Source organism: Carettochelys insculpta, chromosome 2 (genome assembly GCF_033958435.1).
Source record: "Carettochelys insculpta isolate YL-2023 chromosome 2, ASM3395843v1, whole genome shotgun sequence".
NCBI lineage: Eukaryota > Metazoa > Chordata > Testudines > Carettochelyidae > Carettochelys > Carettochelys insculpta.
The window spans coordinates 256,337,697-256,355,362 of record NC_134138.1 but is presented as its reverse complement, the minus strand read 5'-3'; the positions used below and the strand labels follow the sequence as shown (position 1 = coordinate 256,355,362).

General features: G+C 39.3%; 1 protein-coding gene across 2 annotated transcripts in view; it reads right to left on the bottom strand.

Moving 5' to 3' along the window:
* Positions 1-17,666, bottom strand: part of PITRM1 (pitrilysin metallopeptidase 1) — a 49,543-nt gene that overhangs the window by 18,930 nt on the left and 12,947 nt on the right. For both annotated transcript variants that reach the window (XM_074985010.1, XM_074985012.1), the window contains exons 12-17: positions 14,117-14,213; positions 11,414-11,548; positions 6,588-6,726; positions 4,300-4,416; positions 1,880-2,012; positions 1,311-1,431 (exon numbers count right to left, since the gene is read on the bottom strand). In XM_074985010.1, the coding sequence (XP_074841111.1) occupies positions 1,311-1,431; positions 1,880-2,012; positions 4,300-4,416; positions 6,588-6,726; positions 11,414-11,548; positions 14,117-14,213 (742 nt within the window). The remainder of the gene's footprint in view (positions 1-1,310; positions 1,432-1,879; positions 2,013-4,299; positions 4,417-6,587; positions 6,727-11,413; positions 11,549-14,116; positions 14,214-17,666) is intronic.

Here is a 17,666-nt window from a genome sequence, read left to right as displayed (position 1 = left end):
CCATGCAAAACAGAGATGAGGAGGTGACAACTGACAAACTTACAACTTTTAGCTTACTATCTATAGTTGGGTTTATTTCAATGAAACATGTTATATATCATATAAAATAATTAAAAAGTACTTTAAATTTATATTTAAAATTATATATCAGCAAATAATTTTACACATCAAATTTTATGAACTATTAAAAATGATAATACAAGTCATATTAAGTATTAAATTCTCAATTAAAATTATTGTATTCTATTCAAACAAGACCTGGAAAAAATACAAAGCACACCTAAAACAAACTATATTAAGAAATAATGACAACTTTCCAATAGAAGTACATTTTGTTTGGTGACCCTGAAAGCTCTCGCTTTTCATGTGTGTGGCCTCAGTAGGCTTTGAGTCTGACATGCCTGGTCGAAACTCATCCTCACTCATCAGATGTACTGGTACTCCTCTCCTCATGCACTGGGAGCAGTAATTGCAGCACAGTAGTTACAGCAGGAGAAGAGGACACATCAGATCATCACTAAAAAACAATCTTAACTGTGTTGACTGTGGAAGTCCTAACATGTCTGACACCAATGAACTTGCATATGCTGTGTACACATTACTACTGTGTTGCATATGTACGTTTGGCAGAGGTTTTTTTATTATTAGTTTATAACTTCAATGGGCAGTACAAACGGCTATATTTAAATGGTCACAGTGACAGATTGGATGTGGGGGCCTATTATCATTAAAAAAAAGTCTAAACATTGAAAATCAATTAGATAAGACCAACTGTGAACACTACATGTCAAAATATGAAGTAAATATTCATCTCTCAAACACTAAAGTTCCCAAGCAACATTTTCTTTCTTTGTCTCTATAAATTTCTATCATCATCGATGGAAATGTATTTTAGCCTCTGTGCATACAGTGAAATCAATGCTATCTGATAAAAATCTAATCCTTCCAAATTTATACATATATTAACAAGACCTGGACACACTATGTCATGACATTCTGTCATGGAAGAACTGAAAAAAGAAAATATCTTGTGTTCCTTAGGATTTTTAATGCTATTTGGATACTGTGGTGAGAGATTATATGAAAAAAATAATTTGCTGATAAGTAGTCATGAAAAAAGTTATATTTGGGATCAAGGTAAGTTATTGTGATAGCCAACAAAAGCCCAGTTCTACACCAAATTTTAAGCCAAATGTATTTTGAAATCATTGAAGTCTTCGACATCGTCTGCTTTACTGAGAAATTCTGCTCCACCCTTAACTACAGTGCTGTCAGTGCAATACAACAGCATATATTTTGTTAGGATTTACCTGTTCATATGAATCCAGGTGTGAATCATCTGAAATGATATGTGGCCTGACAGACATGCCACCCGTTTTTAGCTCCATAAGTTGTGCTTGTTCTCGGTAACCAAGGGCTCCACAGCCCATTCTGGAAAAAAAGTAATGTTTTTATTTCTGCTGAGTTCAATCATATAGTAAAACCAGAAACAATCCAACCTGTCCAATACAAACACTCAAGGTAACTTTAGACCATATATATTCTGAGGCATTACCAAATAAATGGGGTTTATTCATAAAGACACTAGTTTTTGAAGATGCTAGCAAATACCCAATATATGCTATTGAAGAAAAAATTATAAGATAAAGAAGTGCATTAGAATGCATTTGATACACAGAAGTGGTTTACAAGCTTCTTGATTAACTTCCTCAGACCACATCCCTAATAAGAATTATCTGCAATATTGAACCATCACTGAAATTACCAGGAAACTGAGGCAAGACAAAAAACAATTCTAGGAAATGTCCACTATTAATAATATTTCCATGTAATGTAATACATCATATCTTCACAGCTGTAAATATGCCAATTATCTTACTTGGTAATGACATTGCAGAAGAGTGGCACATATGGCTTTAGCTCCTCTGGAAGGGTGTTCAAGCTGGAAACAGCTCTGAAATATACCATCCCATTGGTAGGCTGAGCACAGTACTGCACAGGGATTTCATCAGCTATGAATAAAAGAAAAACATTGAAACCTGCATCCCTCACTTTGTGACACTAGTTATGCCATTTGCCAAAAGAACTTTATGATAGAGTTATTTTTGATTCTACAAAAAGGTAACAGGAAGTCACTTCTTGTTTTAATTGAATACATTGGTAAGTGTCCTGGATTGATTCATGAGTTTTCCTGGCTAGCATATAGTTATACTCAGTTCGTAGAAATCCCCCTCAAAATTTCCAGTTGGGGCTGAGTCTGCATGAGATAAAATCAATTTTATTAAAATCGATTTCTTAACACTGGGTTCTATCCATTTGATTTTGAGCATCTTCACTTTCTCACATGCTCTCCACAAAATCAACTTACTGCTTCCATACACAAATAGCTTAAATTGAGCTTAAAATGAGTGCTGCAGCAGTGTATTGTGGGAACCTATCGCACAGTTCCCTGAGCCCCATTGCATTCTAGCTTCATAAGATGATGTGGGTATATGATGACATCTTCCCATATTTCATTCCCCTTTCCTCTGCCATGTCAAGTTTTTAAGTAGACAAGGGTGCTACGTTAAAATTTGAATGAATCATCAGTAATGGCTCATGGTGGCTAAAAGACAGTAGACTTTGGACATCCATGAAAATCATCACCGCCCACAGAGATGTTTTCAGGAACGTGAATCTGGATTTAGGCCTCCGACCAAAAGACGACATTTATGTTTAAGTAGAAACGGTTGCTACACTGAAACTCCATCAGGCTAAAAGACCCCAGACTACAGCTGGGTTTGGACCTGGAAAAGAAGACCCTTAGGACAAGAATATTCCCTGCTACAAGCCTTACTTTGACAACTGTGGTGATTGTATAGCTAATACATTGCCTTTATTGAAACACGTATGACTCGGGGCAGCTAAAAGACCCCTGGCTATAGCCAGCCCTCAAAACCGTGACCACCGAGGGAAATGTCCCCTGGATGGCAAAAAGACCCACAGCTACAGCCAGCCCCCCAAAAATCATGACCCTCACCATGCACAAGCTGCCTGGCACCTTGTGCAGCATGTCCTTTTATGGGTTTGGGCTTAAGCCACATGATGTGGCTGGGTGCAGAAATGTTCCAGACTGTGTGGTGCCTCCAGAGGAAGAGAGGAGAGGGGTGGGGGTTACTACAACATGTATATGGCTGAAAAGAAGTTTTGCATCCTACCAGACAAGGACGACCTCCACCCACAGCCTAGCTGATGCGTGGTACAAGGGCCAGCAGCTGACACCAGGCAGGGCAGGGAAAAAAAATGCAGCTAGCAGGGGTATACAAAGAATCATAGACCCCAAAGCTGTGCTACTAGCAAAGAAAAAGAAAAAAATTTTCAGCCTCTCATGACTCTACTGCCATGGGCTTCCTGGTGACGAATTGTAATGGTATTCCTGTTGCCCAATTCCTCTGCACCTGAGAGCAGCAGAGATGTAAGAGGCCAGAGAACTGTGGAGCATACTCAGGACATCTGTGGAAGCCAATGAATTTGATTTAAAGACATGGTGCAGCCACGCCACCCTTCACTCAGAATTTTAAATTCCAACTGAATGCTACATCCGTCTGGTTACTACGATTTTAGGATTTCAATATTATGTCAATTTTAGTGGTCCATAAATCGAGCTAATGGAATTTACAGTGAGGATAGGAAAGTGGAAAAATCAAGCTAACTGGCTTAAAATCGATTTTATCTCGTAGTGTAGGCGCAGCCAGAAAAAGGTCATTAAATAATTAAATTTTAGAGTCAGAGGAGGACAAGGTGGTTGCAGTAATATCTTTTATTGGACCAGTTTCTGTTGGTAACACAGAACCTTTTGAGTCACAACAAGCTCTTCTTCAGACCTATGTAACTCAAAAGTTTGTCTCTCTCACTAAAGAGAAATTGGCCCAATAAAAGATATTATCTTACCCACCTGGTCTCTGATATTGCAGGACGGACACAGTTACACCACTGAATAAGAGAGAACAGCCAAACAACTGAATGCCTTAAGGAACATTTCATCCCTTTTCTTCCTTCATACCTTTACCAAATTGGAGGAAAATAGCTGTGATTCTTTCACTATAAACCCACATATATTTACAGAACATTTCCTGGACCAGCTAGAAAGAGTTACACTATTACAGCATAAAAGACTTCAGGTGTAGAATAAAAGCCAAAAAGTTTGAACCAATATACTGCTAAGTATAGGAAACCTTTTCATTTCCCATTCATTCTAATCTCAAAGCAACAGCCAGGTAATCAGTTCTCTCATTTAACACAAGATTTAAGTGCACTAACCTGCAATTTCCATCTCTAGCTCAGTAAATGGGATTGTGGGTTCAATGTCAGATACTTTTAGGGCCGGGAGACAGGAAGTATCCTGAGGTTTGCTTTGAAGAGCAATTAACTCCAAACCTAATGAATTAGAACATTAAGATTAATGTTTGAGGATTTTCAATAAAAATTATCAAAACCCAGTGAAATTATGTAGCTAAAGGGAAAATAATTTAAGTGGCACATAAGAGTTTGATATTTCCATTCTCAAAAGTTCCCTCAAACTAGATTACTACATCGTTACTGTATTTTATTGAAATGCATATCAAAAGGCATTTTACAAAATCCAACACTACCTTAACAGAGTTAAGTGTTTCTACCTCTACCCTTTATGACAGCTTGTTGTCCACACATGGAAACCTCCCCCCCCAGCAAACCCCACATGCTGCACACAGTTTGCAGGTGAAAAACCTTAATCTCCACCTGAAATCCTTACCAGAGTGTTCTCTCTAGACCTTGATACACGCTGTGTGACAATGTGTTAGTTTGTTTGAAAATCTCAACCCCTAACTTTTGTATCCCCTTCTGGCTAGTGGTTACTTAAAAATACTCATGTTCACCTCACAATGTAGGCAACCTCATCTAGCTGCTATAAAGCTGGTCTCCCTTTCTGAAGTCCAGCACCTCCAGGCTACTTTGAACTAGCATCTCAGCTTCTCTGCTCGTCTAGATTTTGTTTCCCTTTTCCTTAGTGAACACTCTTCTCACCTGCCCTACTACTGATTTTATGGATTTCCCAAGCACCGTGAGTGTAACTTGTGTGTGTGACATGTTTGTATGTTTCACTGTTGAACACACATTCCCAGTCTTGTTAAGTTCACTTTGTCACTTATTCAGGCAGTCCCTATGTTAGAGAGACTGCTGTCTGAAGTCTGAAAATGACATCTTTGTATTTTTCATTCTGAAAGTAATGCTTGTAAGCAAAAGCGGCCAGAAAATTTAAAAAAGCTCAAATTCTTCTCACTTATTTATAGAAGCTTTCCTCAAAAGAGTGGATGGATTTAATTATATGTTTGCTGTCCTGAGAGCAAGTTTACTACGTTTCCTGTATTAGTAGGCTAATATTAAAAAGGACATTGTTTCCCCCCTCCATAAAGTCTAATCACTTTTTTCATATAAGTGAAGAGTACTTTAGATAGTGGAATATACTGTATATAATATAATGTCTTGAACTATACCTTTGTCTTTTGCATGCATGTGCAAACACACACAGATTGTTAAAAATAAAGTCTCCCATTTTCAAAACAAATACTGATGGACTTCTACAATACATCAAAGAACTGTACATATTCTTTAAGAGACAAATAAAATAACCTGCAAGAACTGTTGTATAAAGTCTCCACTCAGTCCAGCACAATGCAGACATAAATTCTGCAACTGTCAGTCATCGCTGGTATTAAATCCTTTAACCTTCTGTAAGCTTTGTTTTGTAGCAACTACTAGGCCTGTATTAATATTATAAGAGTAAGAAATTGCTTATATATACCATATGTCTGTAAAAAATGCTAGCTGTTCCTTTGTAAAAGAAATTGCTTTCTCTGCAGTGAGCTTTCCTGTATGTGAGTGAGGGAAGTGTGAATGTGGGTGTGCAATGGAATCAGTCCCTGAAGTCAGCCTGCCTGGATGATCAGCTGCCAGCAGAACCTTGATGGCCTGAGAATAAGAGCTGAGCCCTGCAAAAGAACCCACACCAGAGAAAGAGGCCCCATCAAAAAAAGATCAAAGACCCATCTGCTGTTAGCTGATGACTCCTGGGGCAGTGGGGCAGGACATGAGCTATGGGTTGAAACATATAAAAAGATGGGTACAAAGGTATAGGGGATTTCTTCTTGCCATCATCTCTCTCCAGAAGTTTGTCTCAGCTGGCTCGAGAGGCAGGAGGCAGCCCTGGGCCCTCCTCCTCTCCTCAGGATTGGTGGTACTGACTGCTCCTGAATACTATGCTGACAAGAGAGCACACTGACAAGGGGGTCCTCTGATCAGCTTACCACCCTGGATTCATGACTGCAGGCAGACACACTGGGTCCACTATGCCTGAGCTTCCTCTGTTGTTTCTATGCATCTCTTCACCTGTGTAAGTGTACAAGTGCAGGAAGGTATGAGTGTGTGGATGTGTGCTTGAAAGTTAGTTCCCCTTTTTCCTTTAATCCAATAGTAACATTTAATAAATCCATGTGAATATAATTGTGGGATGGCCTTTAATGTAAATTAGGGTAACAAGAATTAAAAGGTATTATAGTATTTATGCTAACCTCTTTCGTACGTTTGTTTCTTCTCCTCTTCAGAAAGAGCAGAAACCTTTTGTTTCAGTTTTTCTGCTTCCAGTTTTGCTTGCTTTTCATAGTAGCTTTCATCAGGACTCATTGATAAAGTCAATCTATGTGGATTATCCTGTACAAATACATTCCCATAACAAAACAATAAGTTTAGGGACTGCTCCTTCCCCGTCTTCAGATCTCTAGATTATTGACATCATCAAGCAGATATATCCAGTGCACGTATTATTTTGCTTGCATATCCTCTTAAGTATTATACTTATGGGCTATGTCCACACTAGTCAAAAAGTTCGAAATGGCCATGCAAATGGCCATTTCGAAGTTTACTAATGAAGTGCTGAAATACATATTCAGTGTCTCATTAGAATGTGGGTGGCTGCAGCACTTCAAAATTGATGCAGCCTTGTCCCGTTTGGACATGGAGTTTGCATGGCCATTTTGAAGTTTTTGGCTAGTGTAGACACAGCCATGATGTCAGTTTCTTTCAAGTAAAATCCTTCCCTTTGATGTATTAATACACAACAGATAGAAAAGGATGCACATAGACACAAGAATGAGCAAAAGCAGCTGTGACATTTTAGCAGCCAGCATCCCTCAGTGAGCAGAGAGGTCACTGGTCTAATTAAATCAATGTGTACTATACCAGTCTAACTTTCTCATCTAGTCAGAGCCACAGACATGAATATCCTAGAAAATACACCTAATTAGACCCTTTCCCCAGGCAGTTCCCACATCTGCCTAAGAACAAGAGCTCAGAGAGTCCATGTGAAATAGAACTCCATGCCACAAAGACGAAAGAGACATCCTGTACAGTCACCTGAAATCCTACCTCAGAGGTGCAATGAATAACCATAGTTCTCCCACCACGGAGACCGCCTGCATTATATATACTAAACAGCAATTGTGAAATTGTTTGTTTTGTAAGCTCAGGCAGAAAGCCGATTTATTATGAATTTTAACTACACCATTCAAATTGTTTCCATTTTATATAATATTGGGGAGGCTATTAGAACACATTAAACCTGAAAATTTTCCACTTAAAATATGAGTTTAAAAAGGTCAGGGTTTGTTTGCTTATGAGACCCAGTAACGATGCTATTTAGCAGTTTCTCCGCTCTATTGAGCAAAAGGTCCCTATGAAGAAGGAAACAGCATTGATTATACAAGGCCACAGCCAAGCTCACTGTTAGGAAAGTAGTATAAGATGTACAAAGTGAAGAGACTTCCCTCACCTCTAATTTTTCAGCTATAGTTATGTTAGGGTATTTCTTGAAACAACAATAAATACAAAACTTCAGATAAAAACAGCTCTGAGTATTACCATCCCTTTCTATTTTGAGGGTTGGAGTGGATGGGTTCTCTTTTGAACTTCTCATTTCAAATACAATTGTACTATAAAAGGACATTCTCACAAACCCTGTCCTGACTTCCTTCGATATGAATGTCAAAACACTAAATCACTGAAGCCTACTTACAGCTAGGTGAAATTAAGACAAAATTTTCCCGCGATTGAAAAAAGACACCAAGTTTACCAAAACATTTCAGGAATTGACTTTAAAATTTGCCTAATTGGGTCAGGTGAAAACAAAAAAACCCCACAAGAACTGAAGTCTCTTTTCAGTAATGCCAGAAAAGTAACAGATGTAATCACATTCTTTTATCAGTAGAAAACGTAAACACAAGATGAAACATTACACTTACCCAAAAGTAAGGTTCCTTTTCCCCTCTTCTCTTTTCCCCTCCCACCGCCCCCAAAAAATCCATTATTCACACAATTCTGTGTGTGGTTTACTAATACCAGAGTTTATACAATGATCCAAAGCAGTTCAGTGCATCTATAAAAAGCCTCAGATGTTTAAGCTTGTTCTTCCCCATCACAGGACTTCATTTAAAAAAAATAAATGAAGTAAAAGAGGACAGGGAAATAAAGGAAAATATGGAAGTTAAAAACCTTAACTTAGTTCCATAGCAAATTCATACAGAAGCTCTATCAGAACAGCCCAGCTCCCAAGGGGTCTTCTTAGTGATTACAGAATATTCAAAAAGGAAGAAAGTTCTGTGGATAATTAACTAAAAATTGTAAAGTAACAGGAATTGGCATTGCTTGGTGTCACAGACAGAAACCCCATCTTCACCACTTTTATAAGAATCTGGCTGGGTCTACACTTGTCTCCTATTTCGAAGGGGGCATGGTACTCAGGGTGAAGGGAGATTACTAATGAAGTGCTACAATGCATATGTAGCACTTCATTAGGCTAACTCTCCCATGGCAACTTCAAAGTGCTGGCATGCCATGTAGCCGCAGGCACTTTGAAGTGCCCATGCTACTTCGAAGAGCCTTCACTTACCAAAATTTTGAGGAGTAAAGGCACTTTGAAGTAGTGCAGGCATATGCATTGCAGCACTTCATGAGTAATCTCCCATCATCCTAATTACGATGCCCCCTACAAAGTTGGGGGAAAGTGTAGATAAGCCCTCTGATAAATTGCACGCAATGTATGTCTCATGAGGTACCATCTGAAAACTCATTACTCGCTAATCATTATGGTCCTGATAAAATGTGTGTGGCAACATTGTATGTAATGTATATGGTTCTTCTGTATGATGTTGTTAATGCATATTCCAAATCTGGGGAAGCAGTCCAAATCAGTTCAAAGACACAATGGAAACTGACACCTCAGCCAGGTGTTAAAATAAAGAGGATTATCACCGCTAGCCTCATCTCTACTCACAGAAGTAATAATGTCTGAAAGACAAAAGAAGCATCACTGAACTGGAGGAAGCCCAGACAAACTTCTCCAAGCATATAGTGAGGGACTGTGTTTCACCTTTTTGGTCTTTGTAACCAATTCTGATTTTTACGTCCCATTACTTGTAATCATTTAAAATCTATCTTTCTGTAGTTAATCAATTTGTTGTATTGATCTATCTAAACTAGTGTGTGATGGACTAAAGTGTTTGGGAAACTTCAACTGTGTATATTATTTCCTATTAACAAAGTGACATTTTCTATGAGCTTGCACTACACAGAAGGAAAGTAATGGACAATACAAGATGTATATTTCTAGGGACAAGTCTGGGAATTTTCTAGTCCTACAATACATTTCAGGATGTCTGGCTAGGAGCACTCATGTAATTCTGTAGCCAGACAGCCAGCCCCCTCTCAGACCAGCATTGCTGGGAACACAAGGGAGCCAAAACAACAGGGCACTTAACATAAATTCCAGCACAGCCTTTGAAGCTGTGAGAAAGCACAGGTGTGCTGCTACAATGTGCCTCTGAGAACATATACAACGATTAGGCTCACAGCAGACAGAGAAGCTGTGACAGACATGGCTCTTAGCCCCTACTAAATAACGTGATGCACACACACCAACATCCTAGGTGGGAAAATATTTACCCTAATAAAAGGAATGTCCAGTAGTCGAAACTTATTGTTTCTCTCCCTTGCAAGTGTAAACTACTCTTGCGAGAGCTGGCGTCGCCCAGACAGACCAGCCCCAATTTGGCATAAGAAAGGAGAAAGAGAATAAAGGAGTACAGAGGTATAAGTATGGGACCTACAGCACCATGATTTTTGAGTGCTTTTCACTATCTATCTGCTGGTCAGATAAGTGACAGCCTCTCAAGGCTTCTGCAGCTAAGAGGGTCCCTGAGCCTTGTCCCTTATTCGTCTTTCCGCGGAATTGAGTGACCGATCCTGGCTTGGCACCGCTGGAATCAAGAGATGCAAGGAGGGTAAGAAGCACCCACACCTGATCTCCTATCTTTAGTGTACACATATTTTGAAATAGAGCTCTATACTTTGTTTTCTTTCTTTGGGATTGTGGCTTCAGCTCTGTAACTTGTTTGTGTGTGTAACATCTATACATTTAAATAAGTAGGCACTAGCAATTTTGTAACCACATGATTAGAATCTAGTTTAATAAATTTTGGTAACCATTTGTGCATAAGCCTGACTTGTTTCTCTGGTTTACTGTAAAGCAGCCAACACAATTAAAGAACCTCAGCCGTTTTGGCTATAAAGCCTGGCCATTAGGTGAGAGTACTAAGAGCCTAGCGTTGAGTTGTGCCGCCTCCACGGGGCAAACTCTTGGGGCGCCTGTCAGTCAATCCTGACTGCCCACTGCGAAGGAGCTCTGAGCTCTAGCAGTTAAAGTCACGGGTGTGGAAAGGCTCTTAGTGCTGCCATTGGGGCACCTGTCAGTCAGTGTTGACTGCCCACTGCGAAGGAGCTCTGAGCTCTAGCAGTTAAAGTCACGGGTGTTTAGGACCTTGGGGCATCCGTCAGCCTAGCCCGGGCTGCCCGCCGCGAAGGGACAGTGCGTCCTAGCGGTTAAAGTCATGGATGGTATAAAACGGGCATAGCTAGCACCTCACCAAACATCCTTGGCCGTCGGCTAACAAATTCACATGCTGCTGGCTGTGTATGAGCAAGGCCAGGAGTAACTGCTCTCACAGTGAAGCACTGTAAAAGCACCACAGATCAGAGAACTCAAGGAACAGCTGTTCAGCAGGCCAGACTGTATCCTAGGGAATGTCACACTTGCATTTTGCCTGAAGTTCATGTACATACTTTAGATGGACTTTGGGCAAAAATGGCTGGTAGCTTGATTTTTGAAAGGTTTAAAGTGCATATGATGAAAGGACTCCATCCATAAATGTTGACATTTAAGCAATCTGCAACAATGGGTTCTTCAGTTGTGAAAAAGTCAAGAGGACTAAAGCTAGTACTATTGCCACCAGCTCAAAGAGTGATTTAGAAATTAGTATTAAAAGATCTTTTTCTTTAGTTTCCTTACCTTAAAATACTGCTTAACTTTTTCTTGAAGAAATGTTGGGTTTTCCTTGAGGTGTTGTTTGAACTGAGTTACGGTGTCTGCAATCTTCAGCAGTTCCACAGGGTCTCCTTCATGATTCCAGCAGGAGGCTATGTACTCAATTGACAAGAAAACAAGTAAACATAACATTTAACAGCACATACAGACACTTCAAGGATTGGTATTATATTGAAGAACACAGTTTATATATTTATAGCAGACAAGCAACATGCAACAATTCAGTAATACCTCCATTTGATATGTACATAAGACTTATTTGTTGAAAGGGACACAGCTGATGCTGCAACTGGTCTAGCATTGTAAGATCAACACTAGTTCCCCACCAAAATCTTCAAGAAAAGGAAAGGTCACTCAACAAATTAAGCTAGAGGTCTTGGGCAGAGGAAAATGTTTCAACAAACTTTGGAACAGTAATAGCTCATATTAAAAGAATGCTTCAAGATTTAGAAGAACTTACACACTAACTTCGATTGGTCTAGCAATAACTTGACAGTTTTAGCATCTCTCTACAAACAATGCCAAAAATATCAAAACCCAGTATGAGTGCACTCTAAAGTTAAGTTGATCTAAAGTTCATGAAAACCTAACTTTTGTTTTTTGTCACTGTTGTAACAAGAAATTCACAAAAGCAAAAAGAACTTAGTTATTGAATTTCCCTAGCTAAGTTCTAGTGTTTTTAAGCTATCATCCCTAAAAAATAAAGTTACTTCTTTTTTTTTTTTTTTCATTCAATTAATAGAAATAGGGATAGATTAATATTGGATGTAACTGCTGGAGACTTAGGCAGTCACTTTTTCTTTTAAAAGAAGTATGAGTTGAGTATTTTCTTGCAGAGATAATCCTCAAACTTTTAATTAATTTCTTGTTAATCTTTCACTTTTGTTTTTTGGCAGAATTCAGACAAGCTTTAGACATTTTCAAAAATGGTGATCACCACAATGACAAACTTATGAAGCTCTTTTTGCCAAATCCTAACTGAAAAAAATAGTGCAACATTTTAAAATGAGTTTAATTTGATTATTCTATTTATACATTTATCTTGTTGCTATCATCTCCTCAAGTCTACCGATAACTCTGGATATATCTAGAAGGAAGAGATTCATCGGCAAAAGATACATGAATTGTGCAACACGTTTGCGTATCTCCTGTCGACAGTGCTGTCAGGAGAGCCTTTCCTGATATTTGGCCTGTCTACACGGGGCCAAGTATTGAGAAAAACCCCTCTACCGATACTTCCCTTCTTTCTCGTGGAAGGAGAATGACCACCAGGATGTCATCAGAAAGCTCCTGCAGAAGCAGACGTCTGTTGGGAGACCTCCAGGCTTCCGAGACAAGCCTGCAATCTAGACATAGCCTCTATCACTGCACTCTAAGGCAGTGTCTAAACTAGCAAGTTCTTTCGAAAGATTTTTTCGAAAGTAAGGGGGCTCTTTTGAAAGATCCTGCTGAGCATCTACACACAAAAAGCATTCTTTTGAAAGTAAACAGAAAGAATGTGGCACTCCTTTTGAAAGCACTCTTCTACACCCATTTCAGGAAGAATGTCTTCTCTCGAAAGAAAACGTGTGTAGCCACTACCCAGTGCCCTTCTTTCGAAAGAGCCGTTCTCATGGGACCTGGTTTTTCGACCCCTGGCCCGTTCCTTTGAAAAGAGTGTATGCACTGTGTGGACGATCTCTTTCAAAAGAGCAGACCGCTCTTTTGATCCGTTTTCTTGGCTGTGGATGCACTCTTTCAAAAGAGGTTCTTTCAGAAGAGATCTTCTGGAAGAGCTTCTTTTGAAAGATCTCTGTAGTGTAGATATAGCCAAAAAGACCTCCTACAATGCTCACTTCCTTTGGATTTTAGAAAGTCTACCGGTGGGGTTTTTAAGCTGCAGGAAGCATAGAACTTGGATTACATAGTGGAAAACAGGACAGAGAGAGCCCTAGCGAAATGAGGAAGGGTACAGCGGTAAAAACAAGTGTGACAGCAGCGTAAGAGATACTGGACATGTAGAACCTACGGTGTAGCTTTTGGGAAAAGCAAAGTGTGAAGAAGAAATACTCCACTTCTCCTGCAGTTCCGATAGCTCACACAGCCACCCCTCCCCCAACTTTACAAAGGTACAAGAGGAATATAGGGATTAACTTTGGTTTCCAAGGATCATCTTGCAGCTCATATCTAGCCCTGCAGGCAGAAATAGATGCCACTATCACTTTACCCTCTCAGTGTTCTTCAGAGCCACCAACATTTTCTATGGAGCTCATCTCTACAATTGCTTCTATATGGAAACTTCAGGTAAACACTCAAGCCAATACAAATTTCCAGGTTTACACTGTGAACTTCAATTACAGCAGCAAAACTAAGAAGGAGGGACCATGGGAAAGAGGCCTTACTAATATATAAGTCCATGCCCTGCGTTTACAAGCTCAGGAAAAACAGTTACAAACAGTTTCTTACAAGCAAGAAATCTCAGTAGAGCTAATCATGTAAAGATTAGGAGGGTGGGCCCAAATGAGAATATACAAGCATTAAGAACAAAACATCTTTGGGGACTTTGAGGGAAAAGAAGGAAGAGAGACAAAAGAAAAACACTCTAATGAAAATTTTGCATAAAATCTGACCTAGAATTTTACAACACTCTTGAAAACATATCTTATATATTCAGGAAACAGTACTTACTGTAGTCAGAGCAAGTCCAAAACTTGTAGACTGATGCTTCATCTGGATATCAATTTTGTGAAGTAGAGCTTCAATCCTCTCCTCCTCAAAACCTTTCCTTAGGGAAAAATTATGTATATATGTTTTATAATAAAAGAAAGGCCATACTGGGACAAGCCAGAGGTCCGTCTAGCCCAGTATCTTATCTTTCAACAGTGGCCAATGGCAGGAGCCCCAAAGGTAATGAACAGAACAGGCAATCATCAAATGATCCAATCCCTCTTACCCTTTCTCAACCTTTTACACTGGCTCTTCCCCCAACAATTATGTTCATCTAGGTGTCTGACAAAACTGCTTTTTTACTATAGGTTCAAACAAATTTGCCTGTACTGAATAGAATTTATCTAGCTCTTTTTTGAACCCTGTTATAGTCTTAGATTTCACAATATTCTCCGGTAAATAGTTCCACAGGTTGACTGTGTGTTGCGAAGAAATACTTCCTTTTGTTTGTCTGCTATCTATTAATCTCATTTAGTGACCTTTAGTTCCTGTATTATTAGGAATAAACTATTTTTTTATTCATTTTCCACACCAGTCATGATTTTATAGACCACTATCATATCCCCCCCTAGTTTCCTCTTTACTAAAGATGATAAAGATGAAAAGTCCCAGTCTTTTTAATCTATTCCCATAAGGCAGCCATTCCAAACTAATTTTTGTTGCCCTTTTCTGAACTTTTTCCAATGCCGTGGATTTTTTTTTTTTGAGCTGGGACAAGCACATATGCACACAGTATTCAAGATGTGACTATACCATGAATTTATATACAGGCATTAAGATATTCTCTGTCTCGGTCTCTATCCCTTTCCCTAACATTTTGTTTGCTTTTTTGACTGCTCCTATACTTTGTTTTCAGAGAATGATACACAATAACTCCAAGATTCAAGTGGAAACAGATAATTTAGTCTCCATCATATGTATAGTTGGGATTATGTTTTCCACTATGCATTACTTTGCATTTATCAACACTAAACTCATCTGCCATTCTGTCACCTAGTTTTGTGAGATTCTTTTGAAGCTCTTCATGGACTGCTTTGGCCTTAACTACCTTGAGCAGTTTGGTATCATCTGCAAGTTTTGCCATCTCACTGTTTACCCCTTTCTCCAGATTATTTATGAACATATTGAATAGGACTGATCCCAGTACAGATCCCTGGGGGACAGCACTAATTACCTCTCTCCATTCTGAAAACTGACCACTTATTCCTACCCTTTGTTTCCTATCTTTTACGCAATTACCAGTCCATGAGAGACCTGCCCTTTTATCCCATGACAGCTTACTTTATTTCAGAGCCTTTGGTGAGGGATCTTATCAAAGACTTCCTGAAAATCTAAGTATACCATATCCACTGGATCCCCATTGTCCACAGGCTTATTAATCCTCTAAAAGAATTCTAGTAGACTGGTGAGGCATGATATCTCTTTACAGAAACCATGACTTTTCCCCAACAAATTATGTTAATCTGTGTCTGACTAATCTACTTTTTCCTATTGTTTCAAACAAATTTGCCCAGTACTGAGGTTCGATTTACCAGACTATAATTGCTAGAATCACCTCTAGAGCCATTTTTTACAATTGGCATCATATTAGCTATCCTCTAGTCATTTGGTACAGAAGATGATTTAAAAGATAACATAAAAAACATGGTTATTAGTTTCGCAATGTGATATTTGAATTCTTTCAGAACTCTTGGGTAAATACCACCTGGTCCTTGTGACTTATTATTACTTAGTTTATCAATTTGTTCCAAAACCTCTTGGACACCTCAATCTGGAATAGTCCCTCACATACGTCATCTAAAAAGGATGGCTCAGGTTGGGGAATTTCCCTCAAATCCTCTCCATAAAGACTGATGCAAAGAATTCATTTAGTTTCTCTGCAATTACCTTATCCCCGTGTGCTCCTTTAGCATCTTGATTATCCAGTGGCCCCACTGGGTATTTGGCTGGCTTCCTGCTTCTGACGCACCTCCTTTTTTTCATTTTTACTATTACTTTGGGTTTTTGGCTAGTTGTTATTCAAATTCCTTTTTGGTCTTCCTAATTATATTTTGAGAGCGTTTATGCCCTTTTCTATTTTCCTCACCAGTAGTTAACTTCCACTTTTTAAACCATACGTTTTTCTCTTACTGGTTCTTTTACTTGGTTGTGAAGCCATGGTGGCACTGTTTTGGTTCTTTTAATATAATTTTTAATTTGGGATTAACATTTAAGTTGAGCCTCTGTTATGGAGTCTTTGAAAAGGTTCCATGCAGCTCACAGGGATTTTACTTTTAGCACTGTACTGTTTAATTTCTGTTTCACTAACCTCCTCCTTTTTGTGTAGTTTCCTTTTTGAAATTAAATGTCATGGTGCTGAGCTGCTGAGATGTGATTCCAACTACAGTAACCACTCAAAATGCATGATTTTGAGTTGCAATTACCTCATATTAATGCTCCCTCCAGCCCTAGCTCAACCACCCCCAGCCCTGGTTCAAACCCCTCGCATGGCCACAGTTCACACCCAACATACCCAGTTCCAGCTCAACTCCACACACGCGCACGCACACCCGGCTCTAGCTCAAATCCATCCCATTCCCCATGCCCAGCTCAACCCACCACAGGGCTGTGTGGCTCCAGCTCAACTCCACCCCACCACGCCCTTTGAAGCCCAAACCCACCCAAGGCTTAACCCCTTGACCCCTTCCCACAGCCCCAAGCCAGCACCAGACTTAACCCTCCCCCCACAGGACTTTCCTTTCAAAAGGAACTCCAGGTGCTGCTGCCACTTTCCCAGATGCATCACATGCATGCCATTGGGGAAAAAAGCTGCCCCTGACTAACACAAAATTCGAGTTATGCATTGGGTGCATGGAAGTGCAACCCTCACATAACTCAAGGGACTACTGTATAGGGAAGTTAAATTTAATTATATTATAGTCACTATCTTCAATCAATCCATCTATATATTCAGCTGGTTGTGTGGTGGGTCATATATCCCTACTACAATTTTCATATATTAAAGAATGGAATTATTATCTATATAGAGATTCTATGGAACAGTTTGGTTCATCTAAGATTTTTACTTCATTTGATTCCATGCCTCCATTTACATATATTAGCACTCACCAAACAGCATAACTTGTTCTATCCTTCTATGTTACATCCTGGTATTATTGTGTCCCATTGATTATCCTCATTTCTGGGATACCTACCGTATCAAAAGCTGTATTCAATGAGGCACTCTAGTTCAACTCTCTTATTATTCAAACTTCTAGCATTTATATACAAGCACTTTAAAAGTTTGTCTCTATCTGTCTTCCATTACTTGATGTGATTGATTGGGACTCTTTCATATGATGGTTTCTCATCAGATCTTACCCATATTCCATCCCCTCCTATTTACTAAGACACAGAGTCTCTGTTAATAGATCTTCTCCTGAGGGATGTGTTTGTCTAATCCATGCTCTCCTCCACACGTCAGTTTTGTCCCAGCCCTTAATTTAGAAACTGCCCTACAACCTTTTTAATT